Source organism: Erythrolamprus reginae, chromosome 2 (genome assembly GCF_031021105.1).
Source record: "Erythrolamprus reginae isolate rEryReg1 chromosome 2, rEryReg1.hap1, whole genome shotgun sequence".
In the NCBI taxonomy this organism is placed as follows: Eukaryota; Metazoa; Chordata; class Lepidosauria; order Squamata; family Dipsadidae; genus Erythrolamprus; species Erythrolamprus reginae.
The window spans coordinates 208,054,609-208,077,646 of record NC_091951.1 but is presented as its reverse complement, the minus strand read 5'-3'; the positions used below and the strand labels follow the sequence as shown (position 1 = coordinate 208,077,646).

General features: G+C 41.0%; 1 protein-coding gene across 6 annotated transcripts in view; it reads right to left on the bottom strand.

Annotated features, from left to right (window-relative positions):
- Positions 1-23,038, bottom strand: part of LOC139161866 (afadin- and alpha-actinin-binding protein-like) — a 35,726-nt gene that overhangs the window by 12,040 nt on the left and 648 nt on the right. Inside the window, exons 1-10 of one of the 6 annotated variants that reach the window (XM_070741525.1) lie at positions 21,862-21,932; positions 20,093-20,167; positions 18,673-18,848; positions 13,558-13,773; positions 8,340-8,450; positions 5,947-6,085; positions 4,596-4,671; positions 1,938-2,088; positions 1,435-1,519; positions 243-382 (exon numbers count right to left, since the gene is read on the bottom strand). In XM_070741525.1, coding sequence (XP_070597626.1) covers positions 243-382; positions 1,435-1,519; positions 1,938-2,088; positions 4,596-4,671; positions 5,947-6,085; positions 8,340-8,450; positions 13,558-13,773; positions 18,673-18,848; positions 20,093-20,141 — 1,143 coding nt within the window. In that variant the 5' untranslated portion in view covers positions 20,142-20,167; positions 21,862-21,932. Of the gene's footprint in view, positions 1-242; positions 383-1,434; positions 1,520-1,937; positions 2,089-4,595; positions 4,672-5,946; positions 6,086-8,339; positions 8,451-13,557; positions 13,774-18,672; positions 18,849-20,092; positions 20,168-21,815; positions 21,933-23,038 lie in introns of those variants that run through there. The other 5 variants (XM_070741529.1, XM_070741527.1, XM_070741526.1 and 2 more) reach the window with 5 other exon arrangements.

The window sequence follows — 23,038 nt, the reverse complement described above, 5'->3', positions numbered from 1 at the left end:
TTCTTGTCATGTCCTCAGGTGCTTTGGAGAATAGGTTGACTCCCTCTTATCTAAATTTAAAATATCAACATTAACCCATCAGGTCATTTTTTGATATGGGGCTGCTTTCTCCTTTCTCTGAGTGAGGAGATAAATGACAAATACAAATAGTTCTCCTTACAACTACCAGCCTTTGATATCCCAACTGCACAAAAAGCTAGGAATACCAGGATAGACTAAAGCACGTGGAATCAGCCATTTACCTGGAAACACTGCTGCTGCAATGCAATCAGCCCTCGGCTCTCTTCAATCTCTTTCTTTAATTTCATTATTTCCTTGTCATGATCTGTCACAATGTCCACAGGGTTTGGGCTATCTCCCTCAGACATTTGGCAACCAAGAGCTGGGGGGAAAGATAAAAATGGAGACTGGCTTGATGTATGTTTTACCTTCAAGAACTTGGACTAGGAAAAGTTTAGGGCAACTTAAGATATATATCTTACATAGCCCATGTTCAGACACACGGACACCCAGGAATATAAAGTACTGGAACCATGTTTAAGTGGTTTTTGAAACTAGTATTGCTTGGTTAAAAGGTGTGGTGGCCTAGCAGTTAGGACTCCGGGCTTCTCGACTAAAAGGCTGGCAGTTTGAGACCCAAGCACCATGTGATGGAGCGAGCTCCTGTCCTTGCCTCAGCTCTTGCTCACCTAGCAGTTCAAAAGCATGCAAATGCAAGGATATAACTAGGTATAACTTTGGTGGGAAGGTAACAGTGTTCTGTCAGCCTCTGTGTATAGTCATGCCAGCTACACGACCATGGGAGCATTTTCACACAATGCTGGTTCCCCCAACTAGGAAAGAAAGATGAGCCCTGACCCAGAGACAGCCATGACTGGACAGGGGAAATCTTTACCTTTACCTTTATAGCTTAGTTAAGTGAGTTGGGAAGCTGGCTCTATTCCCTTTAATGTTTATCTCTAATTTTTCTTTGTATTGCAAAACAATCAGAGTTCTACCTTATGGACTTGTAAACTAGGTCAAATTTTTAAACTGTAAATAGAATCAGAACTTATACATTATTTTTTTAAAAGCAAACCTTGCAGACAATCAACCTTTTAAGGTGATGTTAAACCCTTTTACAACAATCTGATGGCTTGTTTTTCACTGGTTGTTTTCCACCCCATACCTTCGTAACAACTGTTAAGTCACACTGGAGCCTAGCAAGAACCCTGGGCCATGCTTTGATTATAAGCAGCTATTTGTTTTCTGTAAACATGCCTAAATGAGAGGCTTGTTCACTCATAAACTTGAGTTTAAGTTGCTGTTGGATTAGATCCAACTACAAACAAGGCTCACTATAAGAAAAACAGTAAGTCACATGCCATAATTTAGAGTCTTACGATAACAGCACTGACATTTTCTTTGAAGAATATAATGTAGGAGTTATTGTACCTTGGTTATGAACAGCTTTTATTGTATTCCTGATTCTACTCCACTGTTGCTGGAAGGACTTGTATGGACAACTTTGCTCTGTGCCCTTGAGACCAAAAACACCAAAAAGATTAAAGGGGGTTAACTAGAAGGTAAAGCCATGGATACTTCTTGCTTAACAACTATTCATTAATGACTACTTTCGATTATAATGGTGCTGGAGAAGTGATGTACAGTACATACAACCTGTACGTGCCCAGGGTCACATGATAATGGCAGGGGCTTGGCAACTCTTGCACATTTATAATAGTCACAGCATCTTGCAGTCACATGTTTGCCATTTGCAATCTTCTCAGCCAGTATGCAACAAGAAAAACCAGTAGGTAAGCTGGCAGGGAAGGCTGTAAGTCGTGATCACGAAATCTCTTGCTTAACAATAAATATTCTGATCCCTATTGTGGTCACACATTCGAGACTATCAGTATAGCTACTAACTGCTAGAGGTATCCCCATGACCCCCTTACTCTGGCACTGCCCCCATCAGTGGCCAGCATCTCTTCCAAGTCTTGGGTGATTTCATTCAGTAACTGTTTCAATTTGGTGTTCTCAAAAGCCAGGCCCTCTTCCCGTTTTTCCTGCTTGGCCAACTGGATACGGTAGAGCTCTTCTTCCTTTCTACAACAGTAGAAAACAAGAATAAACAGCTGGAATATTGCAAGCATAAAGCGAAATGTTCTTTAATCACTAAATTTTGCAAAAAACTGAAAGTTCCTAAAGCATTCCATTGCATTTTTTTCCCATGGTTCAGCTCAGTACTTGATCATCTCTTAAATAAAAGGTGAACTCAGTTCCTGGCGATGGATACATACGTGTTATTTTCATGGCAATTATATGGGAGCCATTTGCTGTTACCTTCTGGGATTTTTCCAATTTGCGAGGTTCAGCTATAGCTGTGGATTTTTTTAAAAAAATTCCCATCCAATTTCTAACCAGGTCTGATTCCATTCAGCTTTTTCCAAAACTGATTGCATAATAGCCTGTTGGCATTATCATCAACTTTATCATTAGTAATTCACCATCCTAGGTATAGCCATGGTTGTGCATACATAGTAGTTTCATGCCACTCCTAGAATGGCTATAAATAATTGTGATATGTAAATATTTTAATGAAAGGGAGAATATAGTGGAGAGTATAAGGAAAATTAAGAATACAAGAGTTAAAGAAATGAGAAGGAAAATATTACATAAATGTTATCATACACCTGCCCAACTTGGATATTTTCAGCAGAATATTAAGAATGCTTGTTGGCAAGGGTGTCAAGATAAGGGGATGTTTATGCATGTGATCTGGGAATGTCTGGTAGTGCAGAAATTTTGGAAAGAAGTTCAAGAGGATATGAATAGGATGTTAAATATACGATGGACAATTACAAAGGAAATGGCAGTACAGTGATCCCTCGATTAGCACGGTCTCGATTAGTGCGAAACGCTGCAACGCGGTTTTTCAAAAAATATTAATTAAAAAATACTCCACGGTTTTTTTGCTATACCACGGTTTTTCCCACCCGATGACGTCATACGTCATCACCAAGAGTCACTTCTCTGTCTCTTTCTCTTTCTTTCCTGTCACTATGCTTCAATCATTTTCTCATTTCTCTTTTTTCTCCCCTTTTTTCTATCATTTCTCTCTCTCTTTCTTCCTCTCTCACACTCTCTTCCTCCCTTCTCTCTCCCCCCCTCCACTTGCCCACGAGAAGAAAAAAAGCAACCTCTGCCGGGCAGCTCCCCTTGTGCCCCCGCTTTGTGCCTGCCTCTTTTGGGGATTTTTTTTTCTTTTCTTTTTTGCGCTGGCAGCGGGAGCTGTTGGGGAGGGCTCTGCCGGGAAGGCCTCTCAGCTGCAGAGCCGAATGGGGGCGGAGGCAACAGCGGAGCCCGGCGCTGGGGCCATGCGAGGCTGTTCATCCAGGGGGGCGTGGACTGGCAAGTCGCCCTCCTTTCTCTCTCTTTCTCAAGATCGCTGGCCGCTTGCCGCTTGCCTATTGCAGCGAAGGAGGCGAAGCAAGGCTCCAAGCTGCAAAGCGGCAAGCGGCAAGCGATCTTGGAGTTTCCCCTTTGCCTGGGCTGCAGGAAGACCAAGGGAAGGTTCCTTCAGCCGCCCAACACCTGATCCGCTCTGCAGCGCGGCAGCAGCGAGGAGCCGAAGATGGGGTTTCCCCTTTGCCTTTACCCCATCTTCGGCTCCTCGCTGCTTCCGCGCTGCGGAGCAGATCAGCTGTTGGGCGGCTGAAGGAATCTTCCCTTGGTCTTCCCCGCCGCCCACACGCAAACTCCACCATCTGCACATGTGCGGCCATGAAAAAAATGGCGCACATGCGCAGATGGTGGTTTTTACTTCCGCATCCAGTATAACGCGGAAATCGGTTAGCGCGGGAGGTCTTGGAACGTAACCCCCGCGCTAACCGAGAGATCACTGTATTAGTTAAAAGGAATGAGATGGGAGAATTTAGAGAAATAAAAGAAGCAGTGATAGCAAGCCCTCAGGCAGTAATAGTCCTAGGTTGGAAGGATGCGACAAAATGGATAGTTGAAAACTGGTATCGGTACATGGTGGATCATATTCAATTTGAGATTATGGATAAGAGGATGAATTCGGCCAATGAAACTAATCTGAAGGAACTGATGGGACGATGGGACAAGGTTAGTAGAATTCAAGATCAAGGAACAAAGAATAAATTAGAATTACTTTTTAATATGTAAATAAATATATTGCTCTTAAGTTAAAATGTTATATAGAAAATGTGCCCTCATCTTGGTGGAGGGGTATGAATGATGTTTGGTGGTGGGCACTCTGAGCACTGAGCACATTGTTATTTGTTGTTTGAATGTTCTTACTATAAAAATCAATTTAAAAATTTTTTTTTTTAAAGTTATTTCTCTTGTATAAAATGCTTTTCATGCTGAGAGCCACAAAGGTGTTTGGGGGCATAATCTAGGTTTATACCTATTCCATATTCTCAATATGGCATGTCTTCTGTAATGATTTTGGGCTTTCTTGTATCACAGATATCCATGCCATCTAAATCTCAGGTTCTGCCCTCCTCTTGGTAGGCCAAATTCTTCCCAAGATTTTGCCCAGCAACATCTTTCTGAATAAGACGTGGGGGTAAATGCCAGCAACTTACCTGCCCAGAGATCTCCCAGTTTTCCAAGTGGCCCTCTTGCCATCCATGCGAGGAAGGACATTGAGAATTTCAATTGCTAGGAAATAGTAAGCCATATGCCTAAGTAGTGCATCCACTCACCTTCCCCAGCCTTCTTCCCTAGAATTGGCACCCAAAATTATAGGTGAACATTTGCCTTCAGGTTCTGCTAGCAAAAACTCCATACTTCTCACTTTCATTTCCACTATTTAAATTGCAAAAGAAACTTCTCCAGTTTAACATTTCAGAACTGTCATTATGCCTGCTTCTCATCTGCCAGTGGATAAGAAACTGCCTGGTGTCAGAATACAGCTGAGATGGAAGTAGGTCTTTTTCCTGACCTATGCACTTAATAAATTCAAGAAAAGGAAAAAAAACAAACCCAGAAACTGCAGCCCCATCAGTCTAATATCAATACCTGGAAAGATTCTGGAAAAGATAATAAAAGAACAGATATGCAAACAACTAAAAGCAAATAAAGCTATAACTCGTAGCCAGCACAGGTTTGTTAAAAACAAATCATTCCAAACCAATCAAATTTCATTGTTTGATAAAGTGACTAAATTAATGGACCAGCAAAATGCTGTGCTAGTATACTATGCGGACATAGTAGTACTTAGATTTCAGTAGGGTGTTTGACAAAATAGACCATAACCAGGGGTGAAATTCAGCAGGTTCTGACAGGTTCTGGAGAATTGATAGTGGAAATTTTGAGTCATTCAGAGAACCGACAAATACCACCTCTGGCTGGTCCCAAAGTAGGGTGGGAATGGAGATTTTACAATATCCTTCCCCTGCCATACCCACCAAGTCATGCCCACAGAACTGGTAGGGAATTTTTTTTGAATTTCATCCCTGATATCACAACCTACTTCTTGGTAAGGTACAAAAATGTGGATTCTTTCTTTCTTTCTTTCTTTCTTTCTTTCTTTCTTTCTTTCTTTCTTAAATAAAACCATCTTATTATTTTTTTGAACCCTGAAATAAACGCTTGGCCTTATTGTCATGCACTCAAAAGCCCAATTAGGCTTATTATCAGGAGATGTCTTATTTTGGGCAAAACAGTGTACATCCACATGGAGAGAAGTACTTACAAGGCTCCATCTTAGGCCCAGTACTCCTCAATATTTTCATAAATGACTTAGATGAGGGAATAGAAGGGGAACTCATCAAATATCTGGATGACACTAAACCGGCAGGAATAGCCAATACCCCAGAAGACAAGCTTAGGATCCAAAAAGATCTTGAACAATGGGCCCTGTCCCACAAAATGAATTTTAATTATGTCAGACCTGGAATTTCTTTTACCTCCCAGTTGTAACTGCTCACTTACTTCCTCTCTTGTCTGTCTTGTTAGTTAAAGTCTGGCTCATCTTTTCTTTCAATCGAATCAGTTCTTGTTCCTTCCTCTTCATTTCATGACCATGCTGGTTCTTCTGGTTAGTCAGAGAACTGAGAAGCTTGGTAATCTGCTGGGAAAACCACACTTACATTCAAAGCGAGGAGAGTAGATAGAGACTTTCCGCAGCTCCCTTGATGGACTACATTCAGGTTTTCCAGGATACAATCCCAGAATCCAAGTGGTCTTTCCTTTAATAGACCACTCTCAACTTGCTTTCTCTCTCATACACAAGCACAAGATGTAAACTGCTCTACGGACAGGGGTGGGCTACTGCCTGGATGGGGGTGGGGGTGGGGGAACACAATGGGGTAGCGAATATGGAGCTCCACCCCAGAGCACCCAATTTGCATTGAATGATGTTGAAAGAAAATGCAGGGCGTCCTGCATAAGCCACGCCCACAGTGTGGTAGTAAAAATTTTGTTAGCCCTTCACTGTCTATGGACCAGCAAATTTCAGGCCACAATGATGCATGAAACAACAAATGAAATAAAAAAAAGAATTGTATTGGATGGGGGGACTATGGGTAAAGGAGGAAGAAAATGCACCACATATTTATTCAAGGATAACATGCTTCTATGAAGTTTTTAAGTGTAATTGTAGGCAATTTTAAAGCGACTGATTAGTAACAAAGTTATCAAATAAAACTGTTATCAAACTAAAATATTATAAAATCAAATCTCATTCATCTAATGCCCAACATGACTGAATCAAGTAAATTGCTACTTACTATCAGCCTGTCATTATTTATCTGTAAAAGGGATGCAAGGTCCTAAAAGAATTTGCCACATACTCTTAAAATATAACATTATGTATTAGAAAATAAAATAAAATATCTCTACTGCATTTTAAAATTAACTCTCAGCACCTCCTATCTTAAGCTTTCCCCCCTTTTTCTGATCATAAATATTTTTGAAAATTTTTTCCAATTGGGTAAAATAATAGATTCTATTATTCTGTTATTAGCAGTGCCTGCCTACTTTCTGATGCTCCTCAGTTTGAACTCATCTTGCCCTTATACTTTATTACTTGTTAAACCAGGAATTTCTTCTGTCTTTGTCTTTTTACTACAATACTGCTAGAACTGTCATCTACTGAAATCTATGCTAACCAATATGTGTTCTCATACAATTTAGAGCAAATATATTTCAGATAATTTATGTTGCTTTCACCTGTTTTGCACAGTGCCTAGATGCACTGGTGCATTACTAATTATATTAGAATATTAATATACAAAATCATGAATTGGTTTCCCCACCTTTATTATATTTTACAAATAACTCCAATACACTTTTCTCTTCCTATTGTATAAAAGAGACACAGGATGGGTTCAGAGATCATCTTAGGAACTAAATCTTGACAATAATTATAGTTATGGAGAGAGACCAAAAAGGTGTTTACAGTGTATATATTTGTCTGAATTATGACTGTGAGTGTACAGGTCAAGTCAAACCCAATTTAATGACACCTTCTTTTGCTCTACTGCATTTAAAGTAACTCAAACATTAATCTGTTTTCTTACACTCATTTTCTCTAACCTGTGTTTTTCAGATATGTTGGGCTAAAAGTCTCAGAACTTGCCATTTTTCTAGGCTTTATACATTTCATCAGGCTTCATCATGAAGTTTGTCTTACAATATTCAATAACCATCATTCATAATATAAAATTTATTAAATAAAACTAGGTGATGGGATTGTACCTAAGACTCAAAATGAAGGATTTGCAATACAGGTAGTCCTCAACTTACAACTACAACTGAGTCCAAAATTTCTGTTACTAAGTGAGACATTTGTTAAGTGAGTTTTGCTTCATTTTACACCTTTTCTTGCCTCAATTATTAAGTGAATCACTGCAGTTGATAAGTTAATACCCCGTTTTTTAAGTGAATCTGGCTTCCCCATTGACCTTTCTTGAGACACAGCAATGGTCATAAGTATGAACCTGTTGCCAAGCATCTGAATTTTGATCCTTATGACCGTGGGGATGTTGCATAAGGTCATAATTATGAAAAATGATCATCAGTCACTTTTTTCAGTGCCATTGTGAATTTGAACAGTCACTAAATGAATTATTGTAAGTTGAAGACTATCTGTAATTTACCTCCAGAGGGATCAAGAGTGATGTGATGAGCAACCTATGGGAGGCTGACCTGCACATCCCTCAAACATGCTTTTGTGTTGCTCCTATTCTTTATGGTGACCCAGGAGCCCAACAGTTCCCAGCAAGGTGCATCCATGTTAACTTAAGAGAGGAGATGTTCAATAGATTCATCACCCTCAATCTTAGAAAGGCTGGTTCCAGTCATTCTTCCCTTGCTCCACTCACCTCCTCCTTCTCTTCTTTCAAGGTATCATGCAAGTGTCTGTTTTTGTTTTGAAGCTGCCGTTCCTTATTCTGCACAACTGCAATTTCTCTTTCAAGTACTTGCACACGATCCTATGAGGGCAGGGTGGGGGGAGGGGGACAGACAAGAAAAGGAATCATCACAAAGAAGTAAATCAATTATTATAGTCCATTGCCTGACCCCAAATATAAACTACTTCATTAGTTGTATTACAGAACTAAGACATTAATATACATATTACTAGGAATGATATTCTCACTGGAGAAAAGGAACAGCCTCAGCAGTAATTCCAGGCTTGGAGAACGGATTCTCTAGTCTGAAGTCAGAATGGATATAAAATGTCTACATTTTAACCCCTGTTAAAATGCTTGGGTTTTGAGATGTAAAAAATCACACAAAGATAGATCACTTCAGAATTTTTTTCCACCTTTTGTACAATAGCAATAAGTTTCCACTGAATTGTACAATAAGTTGTACAATTCAGCGGAAACCTAAACTGAAATCTTTTAGAGGAGAAAATAACAACAAAATGTACAATAAAGTGGTTGCATAAGTGTGTCTTGTAAGTGGCTGCTTTGGGGCTGCTTTTCTTCAGTTGGAACTTGGATTCAAGGTGAAGGGAATTATGAACAGTTCCAAATATCCATCAATTTTGGCGTAAAACCACGAGTGCTCTACTACTGTAAAATGCTGATCGTGAAGAAGAATTTCACCTTTCAACACAACAATAATACAAATCTTACCTCCAAATCAACAAAAGAATGGTTTTACTAGAAAATTAAAGTTTTGCAATGGCCCAGCCAGAGCCTGGACCTAAATCCAATTGACAATCTATGGGGTGACCAGAAGAGGGCTTTGCACAAAAGATGCCCTCACAAGCTGACAGATTTGGAGCACATTGACAAGGAAAAAGGGTGAAGATTCCCAAGGAAAGATGTGCCGTGCCAATAGGCTCCTTCCCTAAAAGACTGGATGCTCTCATAAAATCAAAAAGTATTTATTTAAGGATGCACACTGTTGTGGTTAGCTCTGGCCCAGCTCCTGCCCCAAGGACTGTGGGTGTGGGGGAGACATCCACATGCTGCAGGCCTGTTTTGCCCCCGGTGGAATCTGCTGATGAAGGCTCCTCTGACCAAGAAGACATGAGTGACAGGGAGGAGGAGAGTGTGGCAGACAGCTCAGAAGGAGATCAATTATCTAGCTCCTCCTTGGATTCAGAACAAGAGTTAATGAGACAGCCAGGCATGCGGAGAGCGATGCATAGGCAACATCTGAGAGATTATTATCAAAGAAAATGAGGCCACCTGTGGTTGGGTGGGGCTGTGGTAATTAGTGAGGCTGCTATAAAGAGCAGCCTGTGGGTTTGTCCATTGTGGAGGATTATCTGATCATTGTGTTTCGTGACTGCTTTACTGACTTTGATCTTTTGTGTGCTGATTTTTCCCCGCTTGGAAACTAAACCAGAGCAAAGTGTGTTTCACTTTATGAAAGAAGGACTGTGAATTGCCTCACAGCTGCAAGCTAAATATCACAGAACTGATAAGGGACTTGTACAAATTACCAGTTTGTTTGAAGACCAGTGCTCTTTGCCAGTGTTTCCCAACCTTTTTTGAGCCGCGGCACATTATTCATATTTTCAAAATCCTGGGGAACACTGAACGGGGGGGGGGGGGCGCGGGGGGGCGCAGGGGGGCTAAAGAAAAGTTTGGACAAAAAAAATATCTCTTCCTCCATTTCACTCTATTTCTCCCTCCCTCTTTCCTCCCTCCCTCTTTCCATTGTATCTCTCCCTCCCTCTTTCCTTTCTATCTCTCCCTCCCTCTTTCCTCCCTCCCTCTTTCCTTTCTATCTATTTTCTTTCTATCTCTCCCTCCCTCTTTCCATTGTATCTCTCCCTCCCTCTTTCCTCCCTCCCTCTTTCCTTTCTATCTCTCCCTCCCTCTTTCCTCCCTCCCTTTTTCCTTTCTATCTCTTTTCTTTCTATCTTTCCCTCCCTCTTTCCATTGTATCCCTCCCTCTTTCCTCCCTCCCTCTTTCCTTTCTATCTATTTTCTTTCTATCTCTCCCTCCCTCTTTCCTCCCTCCCTCCCTCTTTCCTTTCTATCTCTCTCTCCCTCTTTCCTTTCTATCCTTCTCTCCGTCCCTCAGCGGCGGCAAAGAAGAAGGAAGGCAGGCTGCAGAGGGCACCGAGGACAAGAGCGCTCCCTCGCTCCCTCGCCCTCTGACTTCCCTCCATCGCTGCTGAAGGCACGAGCGCGCGCGCGGGCCCGTTGCAAGAAGTTTTTGTTTGTTTGTTTTTTCCTTCCCCCGGCTCACCGGAGAGAGAGAGAGAGAGAAAGAAAGAGCGCAGCCAGGGAAAGCGGCCTCGAGCCGAGTGCGAACTGCAGGATGAGGCAAAGGACTCCTTGCCAACCAAAAAGGGGGTGAGGGTGGTGAAGGCAAAGCCTGGGAGGCGGGGAAGGAAAGAGTGGGAGACCCCCAGACAGAACGGCTGAGGGGAAGGAAAGACGGAAGGAGGGAGGGATTGAGAAGCGAAGCCAGGGAGGGCTGAGAGAAAAGGGGAGCGGCGAGAGAGAGAGAGGGGGGGGCGGGCATTCCCGAAACGGACGGAGAAAGCCCTCTCTCGCAGCGAAAGCGCTCCCAGCCAGGGGGCTGCGAGAGAGGGCATTCTCTGTCCGTTTCGGGAAAGCCCGCCCCGGCACCGGCTGCGCCCCGCCCAGCTGGAACTTCCCTAGGAGCTCCGCGGCACACCTGTTGGGAAACGCTGCTCTTTGCTATACCACAAGAGGGCTTAGTTTAAGTGAATTTTCATTATAAAGAACATTGTTTTGACTTTTCAAATGTGTGTGTGTCTGAAATTTGTACCTGTGAATTTTTGGGAGGAGTGTACCAGAGAGCCCGACAGAACACACACCAGCAGTAGTTTCTGAATCGTTTTGATGCCGGCTCAGTCGGGGTGATGATGGGGTCATGCGTACTCCTGTAGCAATAAAAATAGCTTCTGCACATGCGCAGAAGCAAAATCCAAGATGGCGCTGTTCACGGACCAGCACCGATAGAACTGGCTCCGTAACGTCATCACCAGTTTACTAACGGTTCTAACATTAACAGATGGATAGAATCACGTTCATTATAAAGCACTATAATGCCTTAGTAAGACCACACTTGGAATACTGCATCCAGTTGTGATCACCACATTATAAAAAAAGATAATGTTGCAGGAATTGGGTAAGTCTAATCTAGTGAAAAGAAGGACTAGGAGGAGGCCAAAGCACCAGAAGGCAGGGCAAGAAGCAATGGATGGAAACTAATCAAGAAGAGAACCAATTAGAACCAAGGAGAAATTTCTTGAGAGTGAGAACAATTAACAAATGGCACAGCTTGTCTTCAGAAGTTCTGGGTGCTCCCATTGCTGGAAATTTTTAGGAAGATATTGGACAGTCATTTGTCCCGGATGGCATAGTGTCTCCTCTTTGTGCAGAGGGTTGAAAGGCTGAGTCAGCCTTGAGCCAGTGAGATTCGAACTGCCTAACTGCAGTCAGCCAGCATCAACAGAAGTAGCCTGCAGTACTGCACTCTAATCACTGCACTGCCATGACCACTATTCCTGGTTTTTCTTTTTTTCCATACAGGACAACAATATAAACTGATACAGTACTCACTTTTTTTGTACTGTTGCATTGCAGGAACAGAATGGAAAGGGGCAGTGATATGGCTGGTTTTTAATTTAATGAAATACTGGAAGATTTTAATAATTATCTTTCCCAAAATTCAAATAGTTGCAAAAAATCATGTGCATTTTGAAATGGAAATCTGCCCATTTTAATCTGTTGAATGACAATAATTTTATTTATAAAAACAGTCAAGGAAATAATGTGTCAAAACGTGCAGTTGCTCTATATCAATGATTGCCATCAAGGTCAGAACTTCTAGATTCTAGACTGCTACTACCTCTAGTTTCTAGACTGCTACTACTTCTAGATTCTAGACTGCTACTACTACTTTGATAATTAATGAAGATCTACCGTTAATATTCACTTTTCTGAAGTATTCCCAAGCAATTATCTCATAATATGTTGGAGGAACGAGTAAAGTTAAATGGGGGTGGTGGTTGTTTGTTAAAGGCATTTACATTCTTGTTGTGATTCCCATGTATTTACCATATCTTTCATTGTGTAAGCAGGCAATACTAAATTCTAAAAACCTTTCCATTTGAAAGTTTTCTAATTATTTATATGGTGCAATCATATCTAGGCAATCAAGCAAGTGAAGGAGCAAGCTGGGTTTAAATTGAATTCTTGCAATGTCCAACTCCTAAATTATTCAGGATAACAGTATGCCTATCTCTTCATCTGTATTGTGGTCACAAGTAAATCCATAGCTTGTAGGCAGGATCATAGCAATATTCAAAGCCCACACTGTCCCTATGGCCACACAGAAGAATCCAATAGACTGCGATATGACTGAAGCCCTCTAAGAAATAAAAAATATTCACATGCATCCTCCTTTAGAGTATGTAAGCATCAGGAAAGATATTATACAACAATCACATTATATATTGGCTATGGACAGTTTGAGAAAAACATACATACTTCCTCAAATTATAGATTTAGTTTATGATTAAAAGGACATCTGAGCAATCTACATTTATATTGTATATTTTTACTTTTAGTAATTATTAGAACATTGGAAATTGAAAGGTACTCCAGTGGTGTTGTTGGGCAGGTGAGCAGGCAGACAAAAATTGGAGAATACTCCGTGATTGTCCCCGTTAGCAGGACAAAGATGAAAGGATGAACTCTGCAGCATGAATTCCTGTTCATTCCAAAATAATTGTGCATAAATTATCTTGGAAGAGTTTGCTTCAATACCATTGGTTTGGGTTGCTGTTTTTTTTTTTTTAAATGTTTGGATACAAAAGCATCTTCTGTTACTCACTGATATTAACTAATACACAGGTGAAATACAGCAGTTTCTGACAGGTTTTGGATAACGTGTAGTGGAAATTTTGAACAGTTCAGAGAATTGGCAAATACCACTTCTGGCTGACCCCAGAGTGGGGTGGGAATGGGGATTTTGTAGTATCCTTCCCCTGCCATGCCCACCAACCCAACCCAAGTCACACCCATAGAACCAGTAATTTAAAAATTTGGATTTCACCATTGGGCCACACGCATTACAGAATCTAGAAGTTCTGACCTTGAGTTTACCCTGCTGTTCCCTCAGATAATCCAGCTCTTCATTCCGCCGCATCTTCTCTGCTTCCATGTCACCCAGCTTGTCTGATGCACTTTGGTAAAGATTCAGCAGTCTGCAAGCCCCATTAACTAATTCCAGGAGGTCAAAGCCGTGCTCAATACCATCTCCAGAACCATCATCCTTATATAGGGCAGGGAACCCCAGTGCTACCAATTCCTAGGCAAAAGTACAGTTGAAACATAGCAGAGGTAATAGCAATAGCACCAGCAGTAGCACAGGTTTAGGACTTTTTGCCTCCTACCCTTGGCTGCGCCTATTTTGCCTCCAAAGTTCCACCTCTAGTGGCCATTCACTGTTAAAGTTTCTCCTCAGCTGACACATCCCTAGCTGTTTTCCCTGGGCAATGGGCCACCGACCTTCCGTCCCATACCAATGGGTACGGTGGATTCACAGAAGGAGGGTTCCACCTGGGAGTTTTGCTCCTGGGACAGTTATACAATAATCCCTCACTACTTCACAGTTCATCTTTTGCAGATTCGCTACTTCACGGGTTTTCAAAGAGGGCGTAAATCCATTGAAAATTTTAAATCCATTAAAAATTCATAAAATTCTTCTACAGTACTACTGTACTCTATTAAAGAAACTGGTAGGATATCACACGTAGTTCCAGCTGGGAAACATTATAGAATGACTGTTTAATGCAAAGGGTGGGTTGTAAAAGTCCAAATACTCGTTAAATACATAAAAAACTATCTTTCCTCTACTTCACAGAAATTCATTTTTCATGGGTGGTCTTGGAACGCATCCCCCGCGAAAAACAGGATTACTGTACTATATACCAGCTAATTGGCTAGCTGCCAAGGCAGCCAAAAGCTACCATGCGATCGATTCTCTCTTCCAACCCTTCCTTCCTTCCTTCCTTCCTTTTTCTCAACAAAAACTCCTTTGGATCAGGGAGGCATGCTCATGTACAGGGAAGTTTCCACCCCCTCCCGTTCCTTCTACTAACAAAGCATTTGTTCTTTCTCCTAACAATACTAGGAGTCTCAACTTTCTAAAGCCATTTGGCTGCAGCCCTTCGCCCAACCCCAAAGTGCCCCCTCCGCCCGTGTGTGATCAATGGCATAGTAGCTTTTGGCTGCCTTGGCAGCTAGCCAATCGGATGGCAGATAACTATCCCAGGAGACAAAAAACCCAGGAAGAACCCCTCCTTTTGTGAATCTGCTGTGTCCAAGAGTGTGGGACGGAAGGTTCGTGGCTCATTGTCCAGGGCAAACAGCTAGGGGCAAGTCTGCTGAGGAGAAAATTTAGTAGTGAATGGCCAGAGGCCGAACTCTGCAGGTGAAATAAGTGCAGCCAAGGGTAGGAGGCAAAACGTCCCATTCCGAATAGTACCTAGACTTATATACTGCTTCAGAGTGCTTTACAACCCTTTCTAAGCAGTTTACAGAGCCAACATATTGCCCCCAACAATCTGGGTCCTCATTTTACTAACCCCAGAAGGAGGGAAGGCTGAATGAATCTTGAACCAGTGAGAATTGAACTCCAGGCTATGGGCAGAGTCAGCCTGTAATACTTCCAACCACTGTGCAATCAGGACTCCCAAAAAATTTCAAAGCATGCTTGTCATTCTTAATAAACAACAAGCATAAGAATACATAAGAGAAACAGGATGGTATATTTATGCCAGGGCTGTTAAACTCCCAACCCGTGGGCCGGAGTGTCAGGCACTGGTCATGCCCACACCCAGTTTAGCGAAGGGGGAGGGGAGTCCCAATTTGTCACGTGATGCTGCCATGACGACATGAGCTTGACACCCCTTGCTTTATATGATACACAAGTGTGTTATAAGAATTCTATTAGGCACAGCAGCCTCAAAGTTTTAAGGCCTCAACATATAGGCCAGACAAGAAAGACGGAGAGAGAAGAGAAAGAGAGAAGGTACCAGAGTACCTCTGGAACCGCCTGCTACCGCACGAATCCCAGCGACCGATAAGGTCCCACAGAGTTGGCATTCTCCGGGTCCCGTTGACTAAACAATGTTGTTTGGCGGACCCCAGGGAAGAGCCTTCTCTGTGGCAGCCCCGGCCCTCTGGAATCAACTCCCCCCAGAGATTAGAATTGCCCCCACCCTCCCTGTCTTTCGTAAACTACTCAAGACTCACTTATACCGCCAGGCATGGGGAGTTGAGACACCTTTCCCCCAGACTCTTTTATACTTTGTTTTATATTTGGTATGAATGAGTTGTTTGGTTTTTTAAATAATGATAGGGTTTTATATGTTTTTTAATATTAGATTTGTTCTACTATAATATTGTTTTTATTGTTATTGTTGTTATTATTATTATTATTATTATTATTATGTGTGGTAAGTTGTAAACAACATCTGACAATGTCACTTTTAAGGTCTTACTAGAAATAGATTTTCTTCTCCTTTAAATTATAATTGCAGGACACCCCACTCTAGGATATGCTCATGTCCAAGCACAAGGAAACTGCAAAGCACTTATTTTAGGTCAACCGACCCTTTCTGCTTCCAAGTTCATGGAACGTGAATGTATTAGCCACCCAGGCCAAGTCCACCAATTAAATTTGTTTTTCTCACATCATAAAAAAGCCTAATTCATCCCACAGAATGTCAGAGCTCCTGAAGGGTTAATAAAGGCACAAAAGGCCCACTCAGCTCCATTCATTTTCCTCTCATTATTTTTCAGCTAGCTGCTCAGTTTTTGTAGCTGCTCCTTGATCAAGTTACTCATTGTTTTTAAGCAATCCTTTTCCAAGCACCAGAACAATTCTAAAGGATCGGCTTACTATGAGACTTTTAAAACATTGACCAGATCTGGATTTGTTCTCAGCATTATCAAAATACCAAAATTACAAATACTCGAAATTTGAGTGTAATTGAGTGAAATTCCTCACCATCAGATCTGTTTACAGGTAGATGGTTCAGTGTAGCTTTTCTGTTAGCAAGCCCGTACAATCACTTAGAAATTAACTTTTTGCCAAAAGTTATATTAAAAAAATATTTTAAAAATATCTCAGCAAATGATTAGAATTCCTAGAGATACAAATTTAGAACCTGTCTACAATTCCGAAACCTAAATGCCTTTTTCCTCAGAATGAGGTTATGAAACACAGATCAAGAGGCCAATGTTAGACTAACATATGGCTTTAAGGACACTTCATAGCAGCTGTTTACAATTCCAAAATATAAATGCATTTCCCCCCAAAATGAGGCAGCAACTATTTTAAAAAAGGCCTTTCTCTCTTTGGTAAGGTTATACAACAAAGATCAGGAGACTTATGCTAGACCAGGGGTCCCCAACCACCGGGCCGCGGACCAGTACCAGGCCGCGGGGCATGTTGCACCGGTCCGTGGAGTCAGCAGCTGCCGGCCCTCATGCCGCCACCCCCTCCCTCCAGCGCTTCGCCTCCCGCCGGGCAAGAGGCCTCGGGAGGCAGGTTCTGCCGGCCACAGGACGATGGATGGGACAGAGGGGCGGGAAGGACCGAGAGGCTCAAGCCTCTTTTGGCTTCTGCCGCGGGGCGCTTTTGCGTTTTTGGCTGGGGGGAGGCAGGAGGGTCAGCCTGACCCCCTCTCTCCAGCACTTAGCTCCCGCTGGGCAAGAGGGCTTGGGAGGCAGGTTCTGCCGGCCACAGGACGATGGCGGGAAAGAGGGGTGGGGAGGACCAGCACCACCATGCTTAATCCCGCCCCCAACCACGCCCCTTTCCGCCCCCACTGGGCCATAGAAAAATTGTCTTGCTGAAACTGGTCCCTGGTGGAAAAAACGTTGGGGACCACTGTGCTAGACTACCAAATGGCTTTAATCAGTGATGGGCTCCTATGGGAATGGTCAGGTACGCAGAACAGGTAGCAAAATTTTGGGTTCCCCCCCCCTCTTCTGGGCTCTGGGTATTATTTGTTTGTTTGTTTGTTTATTTACTTACATACATACATACATACATACATACATACATACATACATTCTTTCTAATCACTTTTACAAATTCCTTGTTAATTGCTTTTCAGCTATTATGAACCTTTGGACTGACAGGTTTTATAGTACCAGGTGAGTTTCTTTCAATCTTTTGGGGAAGAAGTTTTAACTACAAGTTTAAGCATTGTAAAAAAAATAAACAGCAAAGGGGTGATTGAAATTCTAATGTTGGAAAGCTACAAATAGATTAAAGGGCAAGATAAATTTGAAATAACGTTTTAAATTATAAAGAATCTTTCCCATAGGAAAATGCTTTTGCTTTGTCATTTCTGCAACTTTTACATTTTCTTTTTATGCTTTCAGTTTTTTCAAGTTTGTAATAATTTTTACTGACATTATTCAAAGTTGTCTCCAATGAAAACAGTGACTAGCAAAATGTTGGAGGTATCTAAAAACTCTCTAAACACATATAACATATCAAGGGCCAAAGAGGTACTAGTACCACTCTATAAAGCCTTGGCCAGACCACACCTATAGTACTACATCCAGTTTTGGTCACCACACTACAAAAAAGACATTGAAATTCTAGAGAAAGTGCAGAAGAGAGCAACCAGGATGATAAAGGGTCTGGAAAATAAAACACACTAAGAGTGGTTGCAGGAACTGAGCTTGGCCAGTCTGGCAAAAAGAAGGACCAGGGGTGACATGATAGCAATGTTCCAATACTTTAGGGGATGCCACAGAGAGAAGGGAGTCAGACTTTTTTCCAAGGCACCAGAAAGCTAAACAAACAATAATGGACAGAAGCTGACCAAGGAGATATTCAACCTGGAAGTGAGGAAAAACTTTCTGATGGTGAGAACAATCAACCAGTGCAACAGGTTGCCAGCGGAGGTTGTGAGAACCCCAACACTTGCGACCTTCAAGGGGAGATTGGGCTGCCACCTGTCGCAAATAGTTTAGGAACTCCTGCTTGCGCGGGGTTGGACTAGACGACCTGCAAGGTCCCTTCCAACTCTAATAAATAAATATGAATAGTTAAGCTTTGGCTGTTGATATTTATGGAACTTATCATAATCAAATGAACAGCAGGAAAGGCAGTGGAAGGACAAATATTCAGAAAACCTGGTGCCTTTTCATACATACTCTTCTCTGGCCAAAACATGCATACCTTATTGAGGTAGGAAATACAGTTATCCACATTATCACTCCAGCAGACCATATTAGCTAACTCATGAAAGTTTCCCTGTAGCTCCAAAGAGTCAGTGAAGTGGGCTGGACTGAATGCAGATTCAGCTGTTGAAAAACCCAGTTCAGATATATACTTGCTCATGAAGCACTGTTCATCTACAAGGAAAAGGACAAATAAAATACAAAAGGATTGAATGGGGTTATGACCATTAAGAAGAAAGGGGAGCCCAAGAATATTGAAAGCCAGTTTAGGTTTAGGTTAGGTTTATTGGATTTATATGCCGCCCCTCTCCGCAAACTCGGGGCGGCTCACAACAATAATAAAAAAAAAACAGTACAGTACACAATACCAAATCCAATGCCCACCCATCCAGATTCCAATTGAAATTAATAATCTCATAAAAAAAACATTATCATAGTTGGGTACTAATCATAAAATTTTGTTAGTGCTAAGAAAGGAAATGTTTTCTAATGATTAAAGTAGGGGGAAGCCATGTCCAGGCAACTTGCTCAGACCAAGACTCACTAATTTTATTCCCCACATTTGTGTTCCACCACTAATATGCAACCAACAGCAGATCTGAATGCAAGCCATCCACTCATGCATATAGCACAGCAGATAGCAGGACTAACAAATGTTAGGGATTCCCCATCCAAAATACGCTAGGCATTTAATTAGCTGTTGCATGGAAGTCCACTAAAAAACTTAGAGTAGCTAAAAAGTTAAGATGGGCAGTTGAAAAATATCCTCTTAAAAAGGTAACAACAAATCACTTTTATATTGCTTTTAGGAAAATTATATAGATGGATTTATGAAATTAATCAAGTGCTGAGTGCAAACCAAAGGGCTGTTGAATGAACAACTGCAAGAAGAGTTGGTAACTATAAAGGAACAAGCCCAAGAGCCAACTCGGTAGTAGCAGATGTCAGACAAGGATGATAGACACTCAAACCTCAATTCAGGCAATAAGTCTTACAAGATTTGTCTTTGGGGTATTTAACAACTGGATTCATACATTGCATTCAGCCCTGACTTATCAAATAAACAAATTATGTTTGGGTTCATACAACATGCTCATCTAAGCCATTGTTAACTAACCTCAACAGCTGATTTAAATATCATACTGTACTCAGTCAAACGCCCATAAATAGAATGATTATATTAGGTGTGAATCTGTGGTACATATTTCTACAACAGCATATTAACAGAACTACCCCTTTAGAAGTTCAGTACACAATGAATAATCTCATTATTCTAAGAACAGAGCGCATGCATAGCTCTTGACTTCCCTAAGAAACTATGAAATGAAATTGACCAAATTAGTAAACATTGATGGAGAACTAAACTTTAATAAATATTTGCTCCTAAAATGCCTTTCCAATTAGGATTAGACAGTAACCTGCTAACAGCTCTGCTCTTGGTGTGGCTGGGATGCTTAAAGGTTCCATTTTCTCTTTAGCATTTATTCAGATACCTTAAAAAAAAAACACCAAGACATTATGCATTCCTTTGCAGCATGCTTAGATTAGCAAATAATAATTATCAAACCTCTTCAACACAATAACAACTTGAATTTATCATATTTTTGTAATTAATACTATAGCTGGTGTGTGGCTTTACCAGGTCTCATTGCATTGTTCCATTCTACTCTGCCGTGATCAGAACCTTTGACATACTGGTCCGCAGTTAAACAATGATAGTGACAAATAGAAACAAGTTCATACTCCCACACCTGACCTGGGCTGATACTGAAGGGCTGAGTAAGGTTAAATTGGGTGAGTAATTGATTGGGAGACTACAGGAAATCCCAGGACGCAGAAGCCAAAAAATACCATAAGAGGAAAATGGTGGATTACTTCCTAATGTTGCTTTAAAAAAAAAACACGCTATGGAGTATGCATGAACTTCCCAGATATGAAGCTACCCTCCAAGAGGACTTGACTTTAGTCTGCAAGAAGATACAAGATGGCTGGCAACTCCAAACAAGGATGCTCAATCCCTTAAATTACTTTTTATTTATTTGTGCTCAATTTCTTTATAAGTTGGGCTGTAAGCACATTAAATAGCACCAAAGTTTATGCAATAATCCAGATGACATTCAAGGGAGACTCGTCTTCACTGAACAGATAACCATATGTCATAGCAAGCATATTGGTTATATTTATAGTTTATACAATTTAGATTACTGTATTTAGTGAATGGTCTCCTTTGAAGGTATAATATACTGTTGCATGGCAGCATGCATATTGATCACTATATGTTGATGTTATTTAATGTATTTACATCTCAACTCTTAAAAGGACAGGAAAAAAATATAAGTAGTAAAAGACTTATATCCAGATCTTCCTCAGAGTCTTTATTTGATCATTCTCTTTGCATCAGATTGAAACACGATTGCCATCTTTTCCAGTAATTTTATTAATTTGGGAGAACAAATATTAATCAAAATATGATGAGTGCTTCTCTTCATCCCAAAAAATATGAAAATGACATTATACATTGGAATGCAGTAGCCAAAAATTTTGAAAGTTGTATTTTTCTTTCTTTCTTTTGGTATTTCTTCTGATTTGTGCATGAAAAGGCTTAACTAGAAAACATGCAGGCCAAAATTTGAGGGAGAAACCATTCACTTTTTATAAATCTTGCACATGCACATCTTTAAAGCCAACTGAACCTTGTTGATATTAAACCAATTTTAGCTATAGTTTATAAAAACACAATTGACTAGGTTTGCCATAACAATAACAAGCTAGCTATATTTTAGTAGCCACAATCCACATTTGTGATAACAGTCACAATCATTCAGTGAGTTAAAACAATCTCTCTCTCTCACAAACACACACACACCACACACATAAATACTAGAACAAAAAGCTGAAGGATGTAGATTCTAGACCCATCCCTCATAAACCTGGCTTTTCAAATAGCCTAGTTAGTATTTATAAATCGTCCAAAGAAAACTATAATTAAAACAATAAATCCGTAGAAATCGCTATAGAAATTAGCCGTATAATTTCGGCAAAGTGTGATATTTTAACCCAATGTAACTCTTTAGAGCAAAGCTGGCTGAAGAACTCTAGGAGTTGAAATTCACAAGTCTTAAAGTTGCCAAGGTTGGACACCTTGCTTTAGAGTTTCCCCCAATACCGGTTTGTCAAAAAAGCTCACCACGCCGTCCCCTAGTTGAGACTCGCCAGCTGTAATTGAATTTCCTTGGAACGCCTTTTCTAAATTCCCCGCCCTTCGGCCGCGCCCTTCGCTATTGGATAAAATCCGGATTCGGGAGGGATTCTGCTTTGAGAGCATGCTGGGAAGTGTAGTTCCACAACATCGTTTTGCGAGATAATCTGATTTGACGTCTATAAACCGTGAAAAACAGTGAACTGCTTCTGTTCTCCCGCAAGAAAACCAAAATAATGACTGAGGAACCCTTGAGCTTAAAAGATCGGATCTGCCAAGGAAATGACTTGGAAGATAGAGTCAAGAGAGCAGTAGCTGCTTTAAAACTTGGAACGGCATGAGATGGGAATACATGGGCATGTTTTTAAACGACCAGATGCCATTTATTTTAAAAAACGTCTTTTTTTTTAACAGCGAAATAAATCCGATAATAAACTACTTTACAGTACTTTGCAGTAAAGTACTTTACAGGTAGAACTTTATAGGTAGAACCTGATTTATAAGTCATTCAGTTACAATGACACTGAAAAAAAGTATGATTGTTTTTCACACAACTGTTGCAATATCCTCATAGTCATGGGATACACATTCAGATGCTTGGCAACTGACTCATATTTATGAAGGCTGCAGTATCTGGGGTCAAATGATTACTTTTTGTGACCTTCTTACAAGCAAAATCAATGGAGAAGCCAAATTCACTTACCCATGTTTAATTTAATTTAACAACTGCAGAATTCATTTAGCAACAGTGGCCCATAAAGTCATAAAATGAGGCAAAATTAACTTAAGAAATGTTTCATTTACAACCACAATGCAAGAGATTAAGACCAGGAAGGCCCAGGTTCACAGGATGAGCTGTGAGTTATAGAATAGAATTATTTTATTGGCTAAGTGTGATTGGACACACAAGGAATTTGTCTTGATGCATATGCTAAAGCCAACTAGATGACTTTGGGACAGTCATTCCCTCTAAATCAGTTTCCCAACCTTGGCAACTTGAAGATATTTGGACTTCAACTCCCAGAATTCCCCAGCAGCGAATGCTGGCTGGGGACTTCTGGGAGTTGAAGTCCAGATATCTTCAAGTTGTCAAGGTTGGGAAACGCTGCTCTAAATAATAAAGATGAGATATAAATAAACCTGAGATACCAAAATCCATAACATG